The following is a 15,043-nucleotide window of genomic DNA, read 5'->3' on the forward strand; positions in this document are numbered from 1 at the left end:
GGGTTTCAGGTCACAGGTGAGTCTCCTCAGAGGTTACTGGAGGAAGTTCTTCCTTCTGAATGAGACCATCAGTTGTTGTCTTACAGCACATACAGTGGGTACGGAAAGTATTCAGACCCCTTTACATTTTTCACTCTTTGTTTCATTGCAGCCATTTGCTAAAATCAAAAAAGTTCATTTTATTTCTCATTAATGTACACTCAGCACCCCATGTTGACAGAAAAAAACAGAAATGTAGAAATTTGTGCAAATTTATTAAAAAAGAAAAACTGAATATCACATGGTCATAAGTATTCAGACCCTTTGCTGTGACACTCATATTTAACTCACATGCTGTCCATTTCTTCTGATCCTCCTTGAGATGGTTCTACTCCTTCATTGGAGTCCACCAGTTGTGTTTAATTAAACTGATTGGACTTGATTAGGAAAGGCACACACCTGTCTATATAAGACCTTACAGCTCACAGTGCATGTCAGAGCAAATGAGAATCATGAGGTCGAAGGAACTGTCCAAGGAGCTCAGAGACAGAATTGTGGCAAGGCACAGATCTGGCCAAGGTTACAAAATAATTTCTGCAGCACTCAAGGTTCCTAAGAGCACAGTGGCCTCCATAATCCTTAAATGGAAGAAGTTTGGGACGACCAGAACTCTTCCTAGACCTGGCCGTCCAGCCAAACTGAGCAATCGTGGGAGAAGAGCCTTGGTGAGAGAGGTAAAGAAGAACCCAAAGATCACTGTGGCTGAGCTCCAGAGATGCAGTAGGGAGATGGGAGAAAGTTCCACAAAGTCAACTATCACTGCAGCCCTCCACCAGTCGGGGCTTTATGGCAGAGTGGCCCGACGGAAGCCTCTCCTCAGTGCAAGACATATGAAAGCCCGCATAGAGTTTGACAAAAAACACATGAAGGACTCCCAGACTATGAGAAATAAGATTCTTAGGTCTGATGAGACCAAGATTGAACTTTTTGGCGTTAATTCTAAGCGGTATGTGTGGAGAAAACCAGGCACTGCTCATCACCTGCCCAATACAATCCCAACAGTGAAACATGGTGGTGGCAGCATCATGCTATGGGGGTGTTTTTCAGCTGCAGGGACAGGACAACTGGTTGCAATTGAAGGAAAGATGAATGCGGCCAAGTACAGAGATATCCTGGAAGAAAACCTCTTCCAGAGTGCTCTGGACCTCAGACTGGGCCGAAGGTTCACCTTCCAACAAGACAATGACCCTAAACACACAGCTAAAATAACAAAGGAGTGGCTTCGGAACAACTCTGTGACCATTCTTGACTGGCCCAGCCAGAGCCCTGACCTAAACCCGATTGAGCATCTCTGGAGAGACCTGAAAATGGCTGTCCACCAACGTTCACCATCCAACCTGACGGAACTGGAGAGGATCTGCAAGGAAGAATGGCAGAGGATCCCCAAATCCAGGTGTGAAAAGCTTGTTGCATCATTCCCAAGAAGACTCATGGCTGTACGAGCTCAAAAGGGTGCTTCTACTCAATACTGAGCAAAGGGTCTGAATACTTATGACCATGTGATATTTCAGTTTTTCTTTTCTAATAAATTTGCACAAATTTCTACATTTCTGTTTTTTTCTGTCAAGATGGGGTGCTGAGTGTACATTAATGAGAAATAAAATGAACTTTTTTGATTTTAGCAAATGGCTGCAATGAAACAAAGAGTGAAAAATGTAAAGGGGTCTGAATACTTTCCGTACCCACTGTATATATATATATATATATATATATATATATATATATATATATATATACTTTAACCAGTCTGGATAAAGTACTGCCAACTTTGCACCAGTATGTTAACTGCCCCACCCGGAACAATAAAACTCTGGAGCAGCATTGGAGCCGGCGACACCAACAGACTTAACAAACTGGTGAAGAAGGCCGGCTCCATCATCGGCTACAATCTCGATAGTCTAGAAAAGGTGGTGGAGAGGAGGACGCTGAACAAACTATTGTCCATATTGGATAATCCTGACCACCCTCTCCACCACCTGCTGCAGGGACAGAGGAGGACGTTCTCCAAAAGATTCCTCCAGCTCCGCTGTCACAAGGACAGATACAGGAGATCATTCCTGATACAGGAGATCATTCCTGCCGACCGCAATAAGACTGTACAATAACTCACCTCTGGCAAAATCCATCACACAACAATAACACTGTTGACCGTGTTTCTTGGTTGTTTGCATATAGTATATATATATATATATATACTGTACTGTATATACTGTAAAAACGGCATTTTATATTTATATTTTATAGTTTTTACTGCTATTGTACTGCTATTTTATTGCTTTTCTATTGTTCTATTACTATCTATTGCTTCTGTATGCTGCTGTAGCGAAAAAATTTCCCCTCGGGGATTAATAAAGTAACTACCTAACCTAACCTAACCTACTGTATGCTAATGCCATGGATGCATACAGTACTACTGCCCTTCCCCCCCTTGGTAGATCAGACCACAACCTGGTCCTGCTGACACCAAAGTATGTTCCTCTGGTGCAGAGGCAGCCTGTAACCACCAGGACTGTGAGGAGGTGGACACAGGAGCCTAAAGATGCCCTGCAGGACTGCTTTGAGTCCACGGACTGAGACGTGCTGTGTGGACCATATGGGGAGGACATCAACAGCAGGACGGACTGTATCACAGAATACATCAAATTCTGTGAACACACCACCGTACCATCCCGGATTGGACACTGCTTCTCCAACAATAAGCCGTGGATCACCAGTGACCTGAAAGTGCTTCTTAATCAGAAGAAAGCAGCCTTCAGGTCTGGGGACAGGGAGGAGCTCAGGAGAGTGCAGCGCCACCTGAAGGAGAAGCTCAGGGAGGTCAAGGACTCCTACAGGAGGAAGCTGGAGGCCAAACTCCAGCAGAACAACGTGAGGGAGGTGTGGACCGGTATGAAGGAGATTACTGGGTTCAAGGGGAGAGAGAGACAACCAGGGGGAACCTGGAGAGGAACAACCAGGGGGAACCTGGAGAGGAGCAATCAGAGGGCACCTGGAGAGGAACAACCAGGGGGAACCTGGAGAGGAACAATCAGGGGGAACCTGGAGAGGAACAATCAGGGGGAACCTGGAGAGGAACAACCAGGGGGAACCTGTAGAGGTCCAATGAGCTAAACTGTTTTTTCAACAGGTTTAGTTCACCACCCTCATCTGTCTCCTCCACGCCTTACACCTCCCAAACACCTCTGCTGCCTCCCCCCCTCCTCCCTCTGCCCCCCCTGGTGAGCTGCATAGAGCCCTCAATCTCAAAGGGCTCTTCCTCCATCGACACCTTGACCCACCCCCCTCTCTGTGACGACTGGCCAGGTTGAGACAGCTGGAGAGACCCCACCAGCGCAAGGCTGCGGGGCCTGACAGCATCAGCCCCGTGGTCCTGAAGACCTGCGCCGTCCAGCTGGCTGAGGTCCTACAACACCTCTTCAACCTGAGCCTGAAGCAGGAGGAAGTCCCGGTGCTGTGGAAGACGTCCTGCCTGGTTCCAGTCCCCAAGAAGACGACTCCATCTGGCCTCAACGACTACCGACCGGTTGCCCTCACATCTCATGTGATGAAGGTGCTGGAGAGGCTGGTCTTGGCCCACCTCAGGCCGCTGGTGAAATCTTCTCTGGACCCTCTACAATTTGCGTACCAGCCTCATGTGGGAGTGGACGATGCCATCATTTACCTGCTGCAACGAGCTCAGTCTCACCTGGATGGAACCGGTGACTCTGTGAGAATCACTTTCTTTGATTTCTCCAGTGCATTCAACACCATCCAACCACTGCTGCTGGGTGAGAAGCTGCAGGTGGTGGTGGGGGTGGGGGGGGGGGCACGTCCACCGTCTCCTGGATCACTGACGACCTGACAGACAGACCACAGTTTGTCCGTCTGGGCAGTGTGCTGTCTGATACGGTGGTCAGTGGTACTGGAGCTCCTCAGGGAACTGTTCTGTCTCCTTCTTGTTCACCTCCTACACCACTGACTTCCAGAACAACTCAGAGTCAAGACATCTGCAGAAGTTCTCTGATGACTCTGCAGTGGTCGGTGTATAAGGGATGGACGGGAGGAGGAGTCAGTGGACGGTGTATAAGGGATGGACGGGAGGAGGAGTACAGGGCAGTAGAGGAGGACTTTGTGGAGTGGGCAGGAAGGAATCACCTCCTCCTGAACGTGGCCAAGACCAGAGAGATGGTGGTCGACTTCAGGAGGAAGACGACGGCTCCACAACCGCTGAGAGTTCTGGGAGAGGAGGTGGACATGGTGGAGGAGTACAAGTACCTGGTGTCTCCATGACAACAGACTGAACTGGAAGACCAACATCAACGCTGTCTACAAGAAGTGGATGAGTCGACTCTTTTTCTTGAGGAAACTTCGGTCCTTCAATGTGTGCAGCGAGATGTTGGAGATGTTCTACCAGTCTGTTGTGGCCAGTGCATTGTACTTCACTGGGGTCTGCTGGGGGGGCAGCACTGGAGCCGGTGACACCAACAGACTTAACATTTATACATATGTATATATATATCGTATTATATAAAAATAAAAACACAACAACCAACCGTCTTTAAAGAACACATTTTGAAGGTCTAATTTCAAACAGGCAGCACAGTGGTCAGACTCATTGATCACCCAGCTGACCTTCATCAACATGATTAACACTCAGTCCACTCACTTCAATTCATATTCCATAACCCGATCAGGTCAAACAGGATCAGTCAGTTTATCTCCTCTGAACTATCAGCACAGAGACATTTTTTCAACAGAAATCAGATACAGGAAGTTTTTGATGCACTTCAAAATAAAGGTCTTCACTTCCTGTGTAGCAGGACAGCTCAAGTTACCCTTGTTATCATCAATAATATAATCAGCTGCAGCTACACAGAACATTAAACAGAAATGAATGTTTATTTTTATTGAAAGAGAATAATTCAGACAGAAAATATTGAACGACCGTGAATGAAGTGACTCCATTTAAAAACATGAAAACTCAACTTTTATCACCGTGTGATGTTTAATACAGAAATAAAACTGCTGACTGCAGTAAAAAATAAGCTTAGTCTCCCCTGGTCAGAGATCTGTAACTTTAAAGATGAATAATATGTAACATTAAAGATGAAGGAATGACCATACAGGTGAGGAATGACGGTACAGGTGATCAGGAAGGCCCTGAAATAACATCAAACTATTTAATAAAACATTTTCAGAACCACCACCTGAACAGAAGTTTAATTTACAACCCAGTTTCCAAACAGTAGAGATGTTGTGTAAAATGTACATAAAAACAGAAGGCGATGATTTTTAAATCATGTAAACTCATATTTAATTTAAAATAGACCAAAGACAACATATCACATGTTGAAATGGAGACATTTTACTGTTTTATGATAAATATCTTCTCATTGTGAATCTGATGCAGCAACACGTCTCTATAAAGTTGTTCCAGGATCATGTTCACCACTGAGCTGCATCAACTCTTCTTTTAACAACACTCTGGAAATGTTGGGGAACTGAGGAGACCAGTTTCTGGAGTTTTGAAAGTGAAATGTGGTCCCATTCTATTGGATGGTGGTGATCTTCGGGCCCTCAGGCAGCACTGCATTAAAAACACACTATTCTGGAGTGGAAATCACTGCATGTGCTCAGGAACACTTGTGAAAACCATCGTCTGTGAACACAGTTCATCGCTGCGTCCACAAATGATGTTAAAACTCTCCAAAGAAGAAACCAGATAGAAACATGATCCAGAAACACCGCTGCCTTCTCTGGACCGAGATCATTGAAGATGGACCACTAAGCTTTACCGTCTTCTTTTACTTGGTAAACATGACGAGGATTTTCTGTCGGACCCCTTTGATCTGCAGTCCGTAGATGACGGCGTTCATCGCAGGAGGAACCACATGGAACAGGATGGAGGCGAACTTCCTGTGGTCCGACAGCTGAGGGAAGCGATGAAGGACAATGATGACGCTGCCCGACACGAACATGATGAGGTAGACGGCCAGGTGGGTGGCGCAGGTCTGCAGCGCCCGGCTGTTCAGCGCCTCGTTGCGGCTGCTGAGACACACGGTGGCGATCCTCAGGTAGGTGAGCGCCATGCTGCCCAGCGAGCAGCCGAGCAGCAGCGCCGTGTAGCCCAGCCCGTACACCTGGTTGACCAGGACGCTCTCGCACGACAGCTTGAACAGCGAAGCGTTGTCGCAGAACGGGTTGAAGATGACCCACCTGCAGCGCGACAGGCGGACGCTGAGGCCCACCAGGATCAGCACCATCACCATGGAGACGGCCCACGCCCACGCCGACAGCGCCACCACCGTCCGTTGGGTCATGATGGCGGCGTAGCGCAGCGGGTTGCAGATGGCCACGTAGCGGTCGAAGGCCATGATCATGAGCACGGTGTGGGAGGTGCTGCCGTGGAAGTGAGCGCAGAACGCCTGGACCACGCAGTCGATGTAGCTGATGTAGCGACCGGCGGGCGGCGTGAAGACGTCGGCGAGCAGCCGGGGGACGATGATCGACGCCCCGAACGCATCATTGATGCTCATGTTGCAGAAGAGCAGGTACATGGGCTGCTGCAGGCTCCTCTCCATGCTGATCAGGACCACCAGCCCGATGTTGGACACCATGATGAAGATGTAGAGGAGGAGGAGGACGACGAAGACGGGCAGCGAGGATTGGGGGCTGACCTTTAACCCCTCCAGCAGCAGCACGTCCAAGTCCAACGTCCGGTTCTCCATCCTGCAGACGGTCGATTTAAACCTGCAGACAATAAAAGAGATGAAGATCAAAACGTTTCTGAGGAACAGGAACCACCGAAAGATTTTCAAATTAAAGTGTTGGAGAAAGCTTTCTTTCAGTGAACAACGAAATGAAAACATCCAAAAATAAAACAACATGTTTCTGCTAAAATTTAAACAAGTATTTATTAGAAAATAAACTGAATGGTGTTAAACTGTCACATGAAATAAAAGATGTGACTCAGACGCTCTGTAGCAGCATCGACAAGCAGCATGACTCTCTGACGTTCGTTTCAGAGTCGGGTTTCATTTAAATCAAACAGGATTCTGTGTTTTATTCACATTCACAAAGAAACCAGAAACCAGAAACCAGAAACCTCTGGACGTCACTGCAAACAGGCAAACAGTGAAATCTTTGTAGAAGCAGAAATAAAAACATGCAACTTTCAGCTCGATGAAACGACACGAAGTCTGAACTGATTCTGTTCCTGCAGGAAAAATGTCACTTCATTTATTCATATTTTCACTTCATGATTTCACTACAAACTACCTGCAGGTTAAAGTATATTTAATTAATTTTTCATCTTGTAAATATGAATCTTAATGTTTTAATGTTCAATAAAACAACATGTGCAGTGAACAATATAAACTGAACTACCTTTATTATATATCAGAGAGAAGCAACATGACGCCGACTCACTATCATCGTGGAAACAGCCGTACGCGGTCTATCGGGACTGTATTGACATCCTGCTTCGGGGCCCTTCTCGGCTTCAACAGGAAACCATTTAACAATCCAGTCTGAAGGGATTCGGACAGTTACAAACTTTTGTTACTGTTTATCCTCCGGGCTATATATATATATATATATATAAATAATAAAGGTAGTGAAACTTATAGAAAACTTATAGAAAACAGTTTCACACCGTGCAGCAAATTTTATGAACACTAAAGCCAAAAATCTGTCAGAACTTTAAAGTAACCAAAGACATAAACTGGTGAAAGTTGTAATATGAAAACAATAAAAACTGTTTGTGTGTTTCAGTGAAACAGTTAAAGGATGAAAATGAATCAAACAGATAAAAACCTCCAACAGAACACCAACAAGATCTGAGGAGATCAAAGTGTGGAAATGAGAATAAATACAATATTTACTAAGTCATAATAATAAGTCATAATTCATTTGCAGACTCACCTGTGCTGACAGGAACCTCGTCCTCACTCACCTGAGGGCGGCCGGCAGCTTTTATAATGTGACCGAGCAGCAGGCGGTTCTCCGGGGTTCCTTCACGTCACCGAACTCTCAACAGGTGAACTCACCCTCACTACCTCACTACCGCCCCCTAATGTACAAAGAGATGGAATTTAATTCTCTGAAATTACAACTTTAAATGCACTTTGTGATATGACATTAAATATACACTTTTTTCTATTTGTATTTTTCGTATGTGTTGACGTCTGATAACCGGCTGGAGGTTAAAGAAATGTCTTCACTACAGCAGGGGGGCTCTCAGGGGGGAGCTGCTGCAGCAGGCTGCCACTAGCGCAGCGCCAGGTAACCTGACCTGAGGTGCATGTTTTTGGATGATGGGAGGAAGCCGGAGAACCCGGAGAGAACCCACGCAAGCACAGAGAGAACATGCAAACTCCACACAGAAAGGCCCAGGACCGGATTCGAACCCGGAACCTTTTTTGCTGTGAGGTGACAGTGCTAACCACTGCACCACCGTGCCACCCCTTTTTTTTTCTGAAACTAACCACAATCACATGAGCAAACATTTCCAGGTTCATATTTTAATTTTTTAATTTTTTTTTATTTTGATTTTAAAAGTTTGAAAGAACTTAAAATCATTTAAATGAAATGTGAAGATTTAAAGCTGCTTTGGATTAAATATTCATTTTAATTTGATAAAAACAACGTGAATATACTCAGTTTAGCTGCTTAATAATCAAAATTATAACTAGAAGTATATTTGTTGTTGATGTGAAGTCGTGGAGGTTTGATTCGTCTGCAGCTGCTTTATTTTCGATTCTTTCTGTGTTTAAAGTTGTGATTTTATCGACTGCAAACGTTGGTCTCACATGTTGGTCACATTTTCACCTGCTTCATTTATTGATCTGATCTGAACTCTGATGATAAATTATGACCTCGATTTTATCAGGTTTTGTGTTTTTTCAAGAACAAGAAAAGTTTGAATGTAATCAAACAACAGAAGATATTTTACTTTATGTCTGTGAACACAGTTCATCGCTGCGTCCACAAATGCAGGTTAAAACTCTCCAAAGAAGAAACCAGATAGAAACATGATCCAGAAACACCGCCGCCTTCTCTGGACTGAGATCATTGAAGATGGACTGAGGTGAAGTGGAAAACTGTCCTGAGGTCTGATGGATCACAATCTGAGATTCTGTTTGGAAATCATGGACGCTGCATCCTCCAGGTTAAAGAGGAGAGGGACCATCCAGCTTGTTATCAGCTCGGTTCTAAAGCCAGCATCTGTGATGGTATGTAGTTGTGAACAATACAACAAAGGAGATCCTGAACTGTTGAGCAGCTGAAATCCTCTATCAGGCAAGAATGGGACCACATTTCACTTTCAAAACTCCAAAAAAAAAAAAAAAAAAAAAAAAAAAAAAAAAAAAATTGAAAATAATTTCAGCATTGATAAGATATTAGGACTCAGATATGTTTGGGGGGGTGTCTGTTTGATTGACAGGCCTGGGGCACAGTGTCCTCTTAGTGGCTTTTTGAATGGGAATTTATTGGAGACAGGTTTCTTGGAGCCAGCCCCTAGTGACCCTCAGTGGTATTACACTTTAAGACATTTCTGCATTGACTTCACTTTTATTTACAAAACATTTTTAGATACCGTCTGTGGTTTTTACCGGCAGTCGTAAAGCTTTTTGCTCACCAATATTAACCAACAAAAAGATAAGAACATGTTACTATATTTGGTTATACGTGTCCTCAAATAATCATCAACTGATTTGCAACGAATAACAAATAATGTTATTTCTTAAAATGATCATCATTTCAGACCTTTTAAATCTCAATCCAAACATAACTCACAGCGTCACATTACTCAATGATTGGCAGCAGTCTGATACGCCGTTATGTGACACGGTTATAATCTGCAGGTTCAGTGTGCATCAGATAAATGAACCTTTACAGACTTTCCTGACTACAAAGCATGAAGTAAAAGTTTGAGGTGGATGCTGACATGTTCAGAGTACGGTGGGTTTGTGTCGTCTCATTATGTTCACCTTGTGTTTGAAAATCAAAAGAACCATTGGGGTTTCATTCAGTTTATTGAAACCTGCATGAATATTACAGCTGATATGAGACAGATACACCTGCTGCCAAATTAAAACATAAACTATGTGTCAGACAAACAACAGTGTAATACAGTTTAAAGCTTTTATCACTGCAGTAAATGGAGGGAGGTGGAAATCTCCTGGTAGTTATAGATATATTAGCATGTATCGACACCTCGTCGTTAAAAATTAAGATAAAGAAAAACAAAAACATGTTGTTTCAAACATGTACATTTCTTCTGTTTTGTTTTTATATCTTATATTTACATTATAATGATAAAACCTTTCTGGACTGGAACAACTTTGACAGGAACTTTCGTATCTCTTTGGACTGCACTCCGTAGATGATCGGGTTCAGGCTTCCAGGGATGATGTGGAACAGGATGGCGCACATCTTCCTGTAGTCGGAGTACTGAGGGAAGCGATGCAGGAAGATGATGAGAACGCCGCTGAACAGCATGATGAGGTACATGAAGAGGTGAGTGCTGCAGGTGGTCAAAGCTTTACTGTTCAGAGACTTGTTCTTACTGGTCAGACAGACGACTGTGATCTTGGTGTAGGTGAGAACGATGCTGCCGATAGAAGCTGTCAACAGAACCACGGTGAACGAGAGGCCGTAGATGTTGTTGATGAGAACGCTCTCACAGGACAGTTTGAACAGCGAGGCGTTGTCGCAGAAAGGGTTCGTGATCAGAGTCCGGCACCGGTTGAGCCGTACGGTCAGACCAAGCAGAACCCCGACCAGGACCAAGGCCACTCCCCAGGCAGAGACCGTCAGCTTCAGCACCATCCTGTTGGTCATGATGGCGGCATAGCGCAGCGGGTTGCAGATGGCCACGTACCTGTCAAAGGCCATGATCATGAGCACGGTGTGGGACGTGGTACCGAACATGTGCGTGGTGAACGCCTGAACCACACACTCATAATAAGAGATGAGGCGCTCAGACGGAGGCTGCAGAATATCCACCAGCAGACGAGGCAGCATGATGGAGTTTCCAAGGATGTCGTTAACGGGCAGGTTGCAGAACAGCAGGTACATGGGCTGGTGGAGGTTCTTATCAACCAACACCAGGACAGCAATGCCAGCGTTAGCAACCATGATGAACAGGTAGGAGAGCAGGAAAAAGAAAAACACCGGGTACATGGAAACCTTGGTGACCTTTAGTCCCTCCAGCTGCAGCGTGAAGTCATTCCATGTGTAGTTATCCATCAACCTGGAACAAAAGAAACGAGACGATTTGTCACATTCATGAGGCCTTTTCAGAAAACTTTTAACTGAAGAACAGTTCAATCATGAAGACGTTTCAATATTACTTGTTATTATTTCTCTTCTTCAGTTACCAACCTTCTGGAAGCAGAACTCCACCTGTGTGTCATTTTTATAAAGAGATGCGTTCATCTGGGGAGGAAAGGTGCTTTGTAACAGTCCACCTGGTGGCCATGGAGACCATCAACAGACTACGTCAGGACACATCACTTCAAGTGAGGCGAAAGTGTCCGTCGAGGTACCTTGATTTCAAAACCGGTTCCTGAACAATAAAAATCTATTTCAACTAAAGATAATTACTGAAAAACACGACGGGACAAGTCTTTAGTTTTTATGTAGCTTGATGAAGAGAGACTGACTAATTGTTTGTTGGACTTACAATTTACAGATGTCCCCTAAACGCCTCACATGCAGGCTACCGGTAGACGCTGTAATTTACAGATGTCCCCTAAAAGCCTCACATGCAGGCTATCGGTAGACGCTGTAATTTACAGATGTCCCCTAAAAGCCTCACATGCAGGCTACCAGTCACATGCAGACTGGAGTGGGAGGGGCTTCCTGTACAGCAGCTATCACTGTAATGTAATGAGAGGCCACAGAGCTCCCAGATGTCTCAGTGACCAGCAGGTTCATTAAATTAAAGGCTGCAGTGAGGCATTCATTTTTTTAAATATGACACAATCGTTCACTTGGCCTCAAGGATGAACTGATTACAGTTTGGTGGTCGAAGGTCAAAGTTCAAGGTCACAGAAAGGTCACATCATTTGAGTTTTTATGCTCGTTGTTGTTTGAACAGTGAGCCGAAGTTTTGATAATGAACTTTCATCAACATCATTTATTAATTTATTGCTTTGAATGTTCTCTCATTCATCTTGTTTAAATAATATTTTGTTGCTCGTCTCAGGTTTTTTACATTCAGTCTGTCTTATTTCCAGCTTGTAAAAAAACATAATCTTCACCATCGTGTATAAAAGCTGCGACACAAAAAAAGTTTGATTGTTGTTATCAAATTATACATCTCAGGTACTCATCAGGATGAGTTTAGCCTAATTTAGCGCAAACACTGGCAGCAGGAGGAAACTGCTAGCATCAAAACAGGAAGTTCTCACTGCTTCCTGTCTTTTTGTGGCGGTTTAGTTATTTCTGATATTTTCTCTCTGGATGTTTTCAGGATGATTCATGTCAAAATGTGTGGTTTTTTTTTACACATTCTCTGTTTGTCAGAGTGATGCAGATCCGACTCTCAGAGGTCCGTCATGTTGACAGCAAGTCCCTGAAGGAGCGTCTCATTAGCGCCTCATTAGCGCCCCCTGTGGTCAGAGTCATCCTGATAAACACCTCCTGTCTCCCAGAGGACTAATTATCATCAGAAACTGTTTCATCAGGAAGCAGCTGTTAATGATCATCTGTGTTCTTAATAAACATTAACACGTGTTATCTCCTGGACCACATGGTGATGAAACTGGTGGACCACCAGCGGGCAGCGTGGTCCCCTGAGCTCCCAAGATGTAACAGCTGCAGCGGAGATTGACGTTGTAATCACAAACCAACAGAGAGATCACATAGGTCTGAACACACAAACACACAAACACACAAAAACAGGACACAAAGTTTTCAAAAGAAACGTTCAGAGTTTGTTTTTCTTCAGCAGTCTGATGGACACAGACTGAATCACACCGACTGGGGACATCGGAACTACACCAAAAAACAGGAAAATAAATGGTGAAATAAAACAGATGATGTCCATAAAGGACTCTGATCTCAAGTCAAACATGAGCTCATCAGTACATTTAACCGCTTCAGTCCTGCTCCTCTTCCACATGTTGGAAAAGTCCCCCAAAAATAAACCAGTTCATCATCAGTTGTTTAAACATCAATATTGATCCAAAGGATTAAAACACAAAACGTTCTTCAGGTTGCAGCAGGAAATGGCCTCCTGATGCCAGATGTCAATCAGAGCGACCTGATTCTAAAGAACTAGATGTGGAGCAAAGGTCATGCTAGTGTGGGACGGTGTGAGATGATGTGAGACAGTGTGAGACGATGTGGGACGGTGTGAGATGATGTGGGATGGTGTGAGATGATATATATATGACCTTTATTTAACCAGGTAAAATCAATTGAGAACCAATTCTCATTTACAATGATGACCTGTCAATATGGGACGGTGTGAGATGATGTGGGACAGTGTGAGACGATGTGGAATGATGTGGAATGATGTGGAACGGTGTGAGACAATGTGGGACGGTGTGGGACGGTGTGAGATGATGTGGGACGGTGTGAGACAATGTGGGATGGTGTGAGACGATGTGGGACGGTGTGAGATGATATAAGACGGTGTGAGATGATGTGGGACGGTGTGAGATGATGTGGGACGGTGTGAGATGATGTGGGACGGTGTGAGATGATGTGGGACGGTGTGAGATGATGTGGGACAGTGTGAGACGATGTGGAATGATGTGGAACGGTGTGAGGCAATGTGGGACGGTGTGGGACGGTGTGAGATGATGTGGGATGGTGTGAGACGATGTGTCCCAGAGCCTCATGTTGAACACCAGATTAGGTGTAATTACTCTTCATCCTCCTTCACTGAGGCTGAACTCATCTTTACTGCAGAGCATCACATGTGAGTCAGCAGGATGTGACTGTGAATGCTCCTCTCTGATTGGCTACTGGTCCTTCTGAGGAATCTGACACCAGGACGTCAGCAGGAAATGTGGAAGTAATTTATTTTAACGGGACAAAACTTCCTGATAAACATCACTGAAGTAAATGTATGAATAAATCAACTAATTATAATTCTGTAATTTTCTGCAAACTGAAGATCATTAAGTGGTGAAACGGACTGAATTTAAAAATGTTGGAAGTTTCCGGGTCTGAAAAGTGTCTTAAAGTGTAGTACCACTGAGGACCACTAGGGGCTGGCTCAGAAACACCTCTGTCAGTTTAGAGGACTTCTGATTGGACAGCAACTGCTGGTCACATGACTCCACTATCAGCTCCTGGTGGCGCAGCAGATGTAATTAATTTAAACCTGGAACTTTTTCTGGTTTCAGTAATGTTGTCTTGATTTATTTATTTCTGTTTTTTCTGTTCATTGATCGTAAATTAATAAAAGATCATTTGTTTAATTTGTTCTGCTATTCCTGCTCTTAAATAAAATTAAAGTGATTTTTTTTTGTAAATTTTTTTTTTTAATAAATGATATGATGACATCACACTGAGCTTATATTTTACTAAATTAAATGAAATTGCATGATATTATAATTGATAGTTGTGGACATGCAGGTCCTCTATCATCCACCAGGCGGCGCTGCAGCTCCTCCTACAGTCTGCAAACAGGAAGTTCTCGAAGTGTTTTCATTTTAATGTTAGTTTAAACTTTGGAGGCTGTTTGATGATTTTATTTTGTAGAGTTTCAGGGATTAGCTGATCACAGACACATTGTCACTTTAATTTAAATTATTTTCATGTCGTTCATCTTTTTAAATAAGTTGTGTTCAGAGTTAAAGGTTTTTAAATGTATCTGTGGTTTTTCTAATGGTCCTTAAACGTCTCAGTCACTGAATGCTGCAGGAGGTCTGTTCATTGTTTAGTTGACTTTGATCAGGTTGTTGTTGTTGTTGTTGTTGTTTAGTCTGAGGTTCACTGATCACACAGACATGATGAAGATGTTTTCAGGTGCAGCAGCTTTCTGTTGTACCTGCAGAGGTTC

The 15,043-nt window shown here is 44.0% G+C and overlaps 2 protein-coding genes across 2 annotated transcripts; both read right to left on the bottom strand.

The window, feature by feature from the left end:
- Window positions 1–5,822: 5,822 nt before the first annotated feature.
- Window positions 5,823–6,764, bottom strand: LOC138194917 (olfactory receptor 52D1-like). Its single transcript, XM_069143947.1, has one exon. It carries the CDS (start codon window positions 6,744–6,746, stop codon window positions 5,823–5,825), a length of 924 nt encoding a protein of 307 aa, XP_069000048.1. The 5' UTR covers window positions 6,747–6,764.
- A 3,565-nt stretch (window positions 6,765–10,329) lies between these two features.
- LOC138194925 (olfactory receptor 8G17-like) lies at window positions 10,330–11,292 on the bottom strand. Its single transcript, XM_069143953.1, has one exon. The coding sequence runs from the start codon at window positions 11,269–11,271 to the stop codon at window positions 10,330–10,332; it is 942 nt and encodes a 313-aa protein (XP_069000054.1). The 5' UTR covers window positions 11,272–11,292.
- Between the last annotated feature and the right edge of the window lie 3,751 nt (window positions 11,293–15,043).

The sequence above is a fragment of the Embiotoca jacksoni genome, unplaced genomic scaffold (genome assembly GCF_022577435.1).
Source record: "Embiotoca jacksoni isolate LCO1_2020_lvr unplaced genomic scaffold, fEmbJac1.0.p SCAF_118, whole genome shotgun sequence".
Taxonomy (NCBI): domain Eukaryota; kingdom Metazoa; phylum Chordata; class Actinopteri; family Embiotocidae; genus Embiotoca; species Embiotoca jacksoni.

Excerpts from the sequence above, each read along its gene's own strand:
- LOC138194917 (XM_069143947.1), bottom strand. The coding sequence starts at position 6,746 with ATGGAGAACCGGACGTTGGACTTGGACGTGCTGCTGCTGGAGGGGTTA.
- LOC138194925 (XM_069143953.1), bottom strand. The coding sequence starts at position 11,271 with ATGGATAACTACACATGGAATGACTTCACGCTGCAGCTGGAGGGACTA.